At 56.7% G+C, this 9,140-nt stretch overlaps 1 protein-coding gene across 10 annotated transcripts; it reads right to left on the bottom strand.

Annotated features, from left to right (window-relative positions):
* Positions 1-1,561: 1,561 nt before the first annotated feature.
* DNAJB2 (DnaJ heat shock protein family (Hsp40) member B2) lies at positions 1,562-9,140 on the bottom strand. Of its 10 annotated transcripts, none has more exons than XR_011254044.1 (10): positions 8,913-9,113; positions 8,562-8,663; positions 7,762-7,871; positions 6,639-6,692; positions 6,334-6,456; positions 5,220-5,312; positions 4,911-5,013; positions 4,649-4,719; positions 2,703-3,803; positions 1,562-2,494 (listed from the first exon to the last, which is right to left on the bottom strand). XR_011254044.1 is itself a non-coding variant. In XM_069574604.1 (10 exons), exons 2-10 carry the CDS (start codon positions 8,624-8,626, stop codon positions 2,484-2,486), a joined length of 837 nt encoding a protein of 278 aa, XP_069430705.1. In that variant the 5' UTR covers positions 8,627-8,663; positions 8,983-9,125; the 3' UTR covers positions 1,562-2,483. The 10 variants fall into 10 exon arrangements, 5 of the variants coding, with proteins under 5 accessions (XP_069430705.1, XP_069430704.1, XP_069430708.1 ...); XR_011254045.1 differs by having other exon boundaries at positions 8,983-9,113; XM_069574604.1 differs by having other exon boundaries at positions 3,597-3,803; positions 8,983-9,125.

The raw sequence follows: 9,140 nt of genomic DNA, 5'->3' as shown, positions 1-9,140 counted from the left end.
ACTAGTTAAGTGGTGGAATTGGGATTCCAACACAGGCACGCTTGGCCTCTTTGCTGCATCCCCTCTTAGTTCTAGGGCAGCAGCTTCGCACCTTTTGGCCTCAGGAATAATATACATCACGCAGGACGGAGGTTAGGACTAAATGAGGTGATACAGGCCAAGTGCTCACCACAGCTTAAGCAGAATTAGCTAAACTTTGGTAAAGACTCACAGATAGGCCTGTGAGATGTCACAACATTCATTCACCTGGGGGCAAAGGGCACTTTCTCCCCATTCCCCCAGAATGCCCCCACTCTGTATGGCCTGAGGAGACTCCATCCGCGTGTTCCTTGGACAACAGTGGTATACATAGAAATGAGGCAAGAAGAGCCTTGAGCCTGGAGCTACTCAGGAATTAATTAGGGCTGCCTCACCTTGCCAAGGCTCAGAAAGTGAAAGTGTTGGTCACTCAGTCCTTTCCAGCTCTTTGCGCCCCCATGGACTGTAGCCCACCACGCTCCTCTGTCCATGGGATTTTCCAGGCAAGAATACTGGAGTGGGTCGCCATTTCCTTCTCCAGGGGAGCTTCCTGACCCAGGGATCAAACCCGTGTCTCCTGCATTGCAGGCAAGATTCTTTACCATCTGAGCCTCCAGGGAAGTCCAAGGCTCAGGCCCCCATATCAAAGATGGACAAGTACCACCTGTCCTGCTCAGAGAATGAAGGGACAGTGTGTGGACCTCTGGCCCCCCACCCCTCATCTGTGCTCTGCTGCAGCTCAACACCACTGTTGGTCATTGTAAAGGCTGGAAGTGGGCAGAAACTTCCAACAGATTCTCTCTCTCTCTCAAGACAGAGGCTTGAAATTCCTTTCAGGGCATGCTGCTTCCTTGTTTTGAGGAAAATACAATATAGGTCCTTTGGCTATTGAGGATGAAGCCCAGTGCTTACCCCCGAATGGAAGAGAGAGTTGGAGGCGAACCACACTGCCCTGCAAGATGATGGAAAAGTGCTTGTCCCGTGGCTGGGAGGGCCTCTCTGCAGGTGTCTGAAGAGACAGGATGGGGGAGGTACCTAGTTTTCACCTCCCTTGTCCCTGGACCCTGCTTGGGGCAGACTTATGCTACTCCATGTGAGAGAGGCAGGCTTCTGACCCTGGGTGCTAGCCTTAAGCTAAGAGGACCTGTGGAGGTGATGCTCAGTCTCTGGGCCTCAGGAGGAGGTTTTTAGAGGTGTTTCACCAAGTTTCTGGCTTTCTGTTGGCCTCAGGTTTCAGTCCAGTCAGATCTGGTCCTAGCTGCGCTTGCAGACCCTGCAGTAGTTGGGTGGTGGGGTCCTGCATTTGGAGAATAGCTGCCTGTGAAAGCCCAGTGCAGGGGGCCCCCAGAGGTGAGGCATGTGAGCACAGCCTGGGATTCCACACCATATTAGGGGAGGGCCGCCTGGTCAAAGAGGGGACTTCTGCTGTCAGCTGGGAAGGCTTGCGACCTCTGGATGTCTGAGAAATAAAGGGAGGTGTGTCACCCGCTGGCCCCACAGGGTTGGCTGGCGGGAAGGAAGCACACAGGACACAGCACACCACTAAGCTCTCGAAACTCAGCTTTATTGACTTCCAGTGTTTCCCTCTTGGTCTGAGCTCAGCCCAGCTGGCTTTGATAGGTCACTGAGACTCAATGGCACAGGGGCTGGCAACACCCCAGCTCCACCACTTCCCTCCCCGGCCACCGGGCTCCCCAGGGAGGGAGGAGGAGAGGCAGTTTCTGTGGTGTTGGAGAGAAAGAATGGGCAGCAGGGTCAGAGGCCAAAGGAGCCATACAAGCAGCGGCATGCCCGGAGCACCCATCACATGCTGATTCCAGCCACACACACACACACTCACACACCCCAGAGCGCTAGGGTGGCCTCCCACCTTCCAAGCTCTCACCAGCCCATGCCCATCAGCCCTCTTGAGACCACGCCCTGCTCAGCCAATCCGCCCTGGCTCATTCTCAGACCCCAGGACTGCCCACAGGAAAATAACCTCTCCCAGATGCCTCGGGGCCTTGATTTGTACACTCTAACCCCAGCGCTAGCAAGAGGTATCAGGGGAAACGAAGCTCACATTCCCCCTTCATCCACATTCTTGCCACCCCTGCCAGGGACAAATCAAATGACAAGATGTCCCCATCTCACGACGAGTTAACAGGCCGACCAGAGCTGGAACTACATATCCCAAGATGCACAGCTCCGTTAACTGCGCACCACTTCCTCCAAGCATCATCTAACAGAAAGGAGGCGAGGTGCGTTGCATTCTGGGACTTGTAGTCCCCAGGAAACAGCACCAAACACCCTGGGAAGCATTTACAGGCTAAGCCTACCTCCCACCCGGCACCCGCCCACCACCCAGGCCCAGCTCTATGCTCAGCACGGGTGAGCGAGAGGGATGGAGGGTCCCCTCCCAGTGCACAGGGTTGGGCGCTGTCCTGTTGGAACTGTGCAGCAACTCTGGGTCCCGGACATCCAGCTCAGAACACATCTGGGGAGAGAGCGGGGGTGGGGTGACAGGAGAGAGGATCAGCCGCAAGCCGTGGAGGGCAGAGCTAAGCATGCAGCCCTGGGCTAGCCCTGTGGCCTCTCCCTGAGCCCTGATGCATGGTGCGGGAGGATGGGATGCGGTCCCTCCTAGACCTCCCTCCTGGGGCACCCTGGCCCTATCCCCCCTCTCCAGGGTTAGCCGGCCTCACCTCTGGCTAGTCCGGAGGCTGGGGGCAGGCTGAGGCAGCAAGAGGAAGGGAGGAGGAGTAGGCTCCGGTTCTGAATCTGGACGGGCCGAGAGGCTCCCGCCCCACCAAGCTAGCCTCCCCGGAAGACCTTATGGCCCTACGGGCCACAGCATCTTCCTCGCCACAAAGAGGCTTTCTGGGGAAAAGGAAGAAGGGAGTCCCAGCCAGGCAGGAGGCAGTGAAAGCAAGCGATGTAGCCCGCGGGGAATTGCAGAGAGAAGAGTGCGAGGGAGGAGAAGCAGCACCAGGAGGGAAGCAACAGAGACGTCAGAGCTCAACACTGCGCACGGAAACCGGGGTGGGGGTGTCTGCAGCCGACCAGGAGAGCTGTGGCTGCCCACTCTGGCTCAGAGAACCTCAGGCCAAGTCCTCCTTCCTTGACATCATTCAGCAACACAGGTGGCAGAAGGCCTGGGCATGAAAGGCCCAACCCAAGCCACTAATGCCCCTTAGAAACTCCCCGTCTAATAAGAATTAAGTTCATCCTGGCTCCTCAGGCCCTCCCGCTTCCCTGAGGTCCCCCCACGCTGGACTTCACCAGGGACCTATCAGCCGTGGGCTGAGCACAGCAAATCCACGCTGGAGGGAGGGGTGGACCTGGGGAGGGAGCACCGAGGTGGAGAGGGGCTCCTGCAACTCAGGCCATGCCCTTCTCTGACCAGGACTCCCAGTCCCCCCGAATCGGGTGGGCTGGGCCTGGTGATCAGAGGATGAGGCAGCGAGTGGCCTTCTCCTCCGGAGAGGGGCTGGGCTTGGCTGTGTCACCCCTCGCACCCTCATGGGGCTCCCGCACGCCTGGATCGTGGTTCTGGGCCTTGGGCTGCCCCTGCCGTCGTCGCTGTGCCCCCCGCCCACCTGCCGGTTTCTTCCCAGATGCCTCCATCTCTGACAGGCTGTAGGCCATGGCAAGCTGCAGGTCCTCATCCTCCTCAGAGAGGCTGCCATCGAGGGGTCGTGACACAGGGGTCTGCCGGACCTGCGTGGCCCCTGACCTGGAGGTGACAGACTGCTGCTGCTCACGACGGCTCAGTTCCAAGCCCAGGGCCAGGTCGTCTGGGATACCTGCAGGAGTCACGGCCACCATGAGGCCCTTTGATCCAGGCCTCGGGAAGCCTGCCAGGCGGCCTCATGCACTCTGGCCACTCTCAGCCCCTCCTTTGGAAGTGGGGGTGCATGCATTTTGAAACCTACATGCTTATGAGCATGGCCAGTTATTCAGCTTCAGCAGGTACAAACTGTCTCTTTGGACAAATTACTCAATCTCCCTAAGCCTCCCTTTCCTCATACATAAAATGGGAATGACAAGAGTGCCTACACTGTCAAATGGTTCCAGTGATTAAATAAGACAGCTTACGAAGTGCCCTTATTAGCACACAGAGCTCCAAGAGTCAGCGGGCACCAAAGGGTGGCCATCCTGTACCGTGTGGCATTGTGGGAAGAAGAGGTCAGCCCCAGGAACCCTGCATCCTGGAGTATCATTCCTGGCTTCACCCTTCACTAAGTAGGTCAAAGCCTTGGGCGTGGGGCTACCCAGGAGTCAGGACCGTTTAGCTATGCTCAGGCTCTGTCTCTGCAAATCAAAAGTAGGGCGAGTGCAAACTGCCCTGCTTTCCCCTGGTTCTTATAAGAATACTGGGGATATGGTGGTGTGTGTGCAAGGGCTTTGATACTAGTCATGTGCTCTGCAAACTCCAGGCATCCCAACTCATGACAATGGTGGCTAGCGGGCCCTTTGAGAGCCCATGATTCTGTGTCCCGGCACCCCCACCCCTTCCCCCAGATCACCATCTCCGATCCTGCCAGTCTGGCCTCCCTGGCCCATGGAAGTTCAGTGAGGAGTAGGTTGGGGAGGGGGCTCTGGGGCCTCGGGCTTCCTGCCAGGGATCGGTGGCTGGGCCCTTCCTCACCATTGATCGTGACAGACTTCAGCTGCCCATCCTCCTCCACTTCTACCCGCTCCTGCCCGTTCTCCATAATCCTGTGGAAGACAGCATCGTTCACTGGGCAGGCGGGCCTGAATCCTGTGGGAGTCTGTCCGGGCTCCGCGCTGCACTGGACAAGACATACTGGGCTCTGCCCTCAGGGAGCTGCCTCTCGAGTCGTCTGCAGGGCCCCCCCCACTGCCACTTCACCCTGCAGCCCTGGCATGGTCCCAGAAGAAGCCCTCACCTGCGTGTGGTGATGCGGCGTCCTTGGATAAAGGTGGTGGACGTAGAGACGGAGCGAAAAGCACCAGCCCCAGGACTGAAGGAGAAAGACGAGGAGGAGAAATCTGGCATCGGGATAAGGGGGGTGGGGGAGGAGGGGGCATTAGACAGAGGCTGCACCCGGCAGGCAGGCTGTGCTCACAAAGGGCCGGGAACCTCTGTGAGGCAGGGCTCTGGAGACATGAGAGAAAAGGCGTGGGAGAACAACGAGCTGAGGTGAGGGGCTCCAGGACTCCAAACGTTTGCAGGCATGGGAAAGAATGGCACTTACCAGAGTGCCCAGGGAAGGAGGAAGAGAAGGTGAAGAAAGGGCCCGAGTGTCGGGAACCCCGGTTCTGAAGCTCTGAGAAGGGGCCCAGGTCATCTGCAATGAGTAAGCAGATGAACCATCATCTGGTGAAAAGATCCTCCCCTGCCCCCCAGAATGTGTGAACCCTGCTCTTATTATTATTTTTTTAAATATTTATTTGTCTGCACTGGGTGTAAGTTATGGCATGTGGGATCTAGTTCCCTGACCAGGGATTGAACCCCAGTCCCCTGCATTGGGAGCACTGAGTCTTAAGCCACTGGACCACCAAAGAAGACCCTGCTGCTGCTGCTGCTGCTGCTAAGTCACTTCAGTCGTGTCTGACTCTGTGTGACCCGATAGAGGGCAGCCCACCAGGCTCCCCCATCCCTGGGATTCACCAGGCAGGAGTACTGGAGTGGGGTGCCATTTCCTTCTCCAAAAGAAGACCCTGAACCCTGCTTAATCTTAGTCTTGAAATAGAAGCTGCTAAGCAACTGGTTACATTTCAGCTTGGACTGATTTATAAATCAAATTCATTTTTAGTATTATATATGATAAAGTTCCCTGGTCAATTGCGGCCACTGTAAATAAAGGAAGACGGGCAGAAGGAACATCTCCTTCAGTTTTAGGCATAAGCCTGGTGTGATGTCAGGCAGACACAGCTACAAGTCTCCGCTCTGCCATCTGCTGTGTGACTCTAAGCAAGTTGTTTGAATGTGCCTGTTCTCTCATCTCTAAGTGGGGATAAAGTTATCCATTCAAACAGGTAGCGCCTGTTGTTGTTTGTAACGGCATTATCACTGGTCCCATGATGTTCTGAGTCTTGCTTTCACGGCTGTCACTGTGGAGGTTTAACAATGAATTACTGTTGTGATCATTTACGTAAGGCGAGTCTCTGAAGTGTCACTATAGGGTCACGTGGGTTCTGGCATGTGTGAGGTTCTGTCCCAGCACTCACTTGGATCCACCCCCACAAAGTCTTCTGTCGGTGGAATTCTGTTTCCCTCTCAGCCTCCTGCCTAAGGCCTCCCGGCTGATGGAGGGCAGGCCTGGAGGGAGAAGCCCAGCTCGTCAGATGCCCACCAAGTCCACTCACCAAAGAGCTCTGCAAAAGGGTCTCCGCTCCCGAAGAACTCCCGGAAGACCTCTTCTGGGCTGCGGAAGGTGAAGGTGAAGCCAGGCCCGCCACTACCAGCTTCCGCGCGAGATGGGCCGGTTCCTGGAGGAAAGGCAGCATGGGGAGGGGGCTCAGGGCAGGCACCTTGACCTGAGTGAGGGGACCCCACCCGAGGCTCGGAGACTCCAGGAGCCTGGAGTGAGAGCAAAAATCCACTGCAGAAGACTGGCCTCCCTGCTCCTCCCTGACCCACTTCTGTCCCGGGGTGTCCCCACTCCACTTACCTGCCCCAGTCAGCCCTTCCCGGCCATAGAGGTCGTAGATTTCACGCTTACGCTCTGAAAAGAGAGACTGGATCGTTTTTCCCTCCCTCTGGGATGACGGCCACCACTCCCCCAACTTCCAGGCTAGGCCCCTCTGAAGACTGTCCAGAGACTGACACTTGGGGGGCAGGAGGGTGAACAGGGGACATGAACATGGCCATGGTTTTAGCAGCAGCTCAGCCCTTCACACAAGGGATCCTTCCCATCTGTATAATGGACACAATAACAACACCGACCTTATAGCTGCAAGGGTTAAATGAGATAATCCACCTAAACTGCCTAGCACAGTCCCTGACACTCACTGCTTCATAAATGTTAACTAATGATTACTGTGTTATCATTAATCAGGGCTTTAACCTAAATGTCACAGAGAGACCTTCCGTGATTACCTACAAAAGTTGGTGCCTGTGATTCCCTATTCCCTATCACATCACCCTATTATTCCTTTAGCGTAACCTTGTCTCTGCATTTACTTGGTTAACGTCCATCCTTCCTGACCAGACTGTGACAAACCCATCAGGGCAAGGACATAGCCTGTTTGTCCTTCACTGTTCCTCTGCCCAACAAGAGCCTGGCACCTTAAGCACTCAGTGAATATTTTTTGAATTAATGAATGAGAGACCTGGAGTCATATTCCTTGAGCAAGTTACTCACTTCTCTCAGCCTCAGTTTTCCTGTCTGACAAATGGGATGATAAATCCTGTCTTGAAGAATGGCTATGAAGACTCATGGAGATTACACCCCCTAAGGCCTGGCTCAGAGAAGGCTCAGCATACCTTGGTTCCCTGCCTTGCTTCCTTCCCCTTATCAGGACCTATGCCGCAACTATCAGACCCTGGGGAACAGACACTGAGACAGGGGATAAGGGGAAAAATAAAAGGGTGCTTGGCACACAGTAGGTGCTCCTCTGAATTGAAACAAAGAATTCCAGAGTCCCTGTGAGAGAGGAGCACTTAATTGCCAGGTTGAAAGAGGCATGGAGGCGACGAGGGTGGTGGCAGCATGGCTTTGGGAAGCAATGTGATGGGCATGAAGTTGGAGTGACAGGTGCTGGCCTGCCCTGACCCCTGACCCTGGCCCTTACTGTCGGACAGCACTTCATACGCCTCGGCCACCTCCTTGAACTTCTTCTCGGCAAACTCTTTATTATCTGGGTTCTTGTCTGGGTGCCACTGTAATGCCTTCTTCCTATACCTGCAGGAAGTGGGTTCAGAGGGGAGGGTCAGGGAACAAAGGCAGGCACTTCCCACCAGGAAACACAGTGACCCATTTCCTGTTAGTCCACCATAGCCCTTCCACCACTCAGATCCGGGTCAGTCCCAGCCGCTAGGGCTGCCTCTGCAGCAGTGTTTTAGTGGAGTCCCTCTCTCTCCCCTCTGCAGCCAGTGCTAGGACTACATACTGTATCAGCAGATGATAACCTGAGAGGGAGAAAGTCCCAGCCCTAACCCCTCCTTGGGGCTAGCTGGGTCTGGGGTTGCAAAGGACGGTAGGTACATGTGTCCATGAAGGGTACGGGGGCCGCTGGTCCCTCCTGGCTCAGTGCTTGAGCATGTCTGCACTGCATGCTCAGAAATCCCACACTTAAGAGGCTGGGGGATGGGGTAGGAGTGAAGACTGAGGGAAAGAAAGGATGGGTGGGTGCACTGGAAAAAGAGCCCACACTGCAGCTCGTAAACAGATCTTCTCGCTCCACATTTTCCCCTATTCATCCAGGGGTTTCCTTCCTCCCTGCAGGGGTCACTCTCTGAGGAAGCCTCCCACCCCACCACAGTCTTTTCTAAGGACCTGGCTCTCTCCGCACTGCCTCTGAAGGGCCCCGGGGTGGTGGTGGCGGGGTGGGGTGGGGTGAGTGGCTTTCTGATGCACGGCGGAGGCACTTACGCCTTTTTGATGTCATCAGCGGACGCACTTCGCGGTACGTCTAGGATCTCGTAGTAGGATGCCATGGCAACTCGTTAGTCGTCAGGCGGGTCTCCTTGGGGGCTGCGGGGTAGAGAAGGTAGAGTCAGACCCGAAAGAACCGAGAGCTCCTCCCTGGGGCTGGAGACCCCCGCAGGGGGCAGCAGAGCCCGCTGGCTCTCCTCGCGGCCGGTGACTAGACTCCCTCCGGCAGCCTTATCGGCCCTGGCAGGCGGGTGCCACCGGCTATCTCGGGACTCAGAGTCGGGGCGCCCTATCGCAGCCAGCAAACGCCAAGGGCCCCGCAGCCTGACCGGGGCCCCCCGCCCGCACCTCCTCCGCCAGGAGTCCCTGGCCTCCTGCAGCGCCCCGCCCCTGCCCCCCTCCGGGAACCGTCTGGCACCGGCTGCCCGGCTCGCGGCTGCTGCGTAGGACGCGGCCGGCCCAGCTGTGCGCGCAAGCGTGCGTCAGCGGCACGGAAACTACTAGAGACCCAGAGGAGGCCGGCTCGGCCTGTCACCTCGGGGGTGGACTGGGGGGCGTGCTGCTGCAGGGGCTGCC

This window comes from Ovis canadensis, chromosome 2 (genome assembly GCF_042477335.2).
Source record: "Ovis canadensis isolate MfBH-ARS-UI-01 breed Bighorn chromosome 2, ARS-UI_OviCan_v2, whole genome shotgun sequence".
Taxonomy (NCBI): Eukaryota; Metazoa; Chordata; class Mammalia; order Artiodactyla; family Bovidae; genus Ovis; species Ovis canadensis.
Note: the sequence above shows the minus strand (reverse complement) of the source record. Positions and strands in the feature narration are given on the sequence as shown.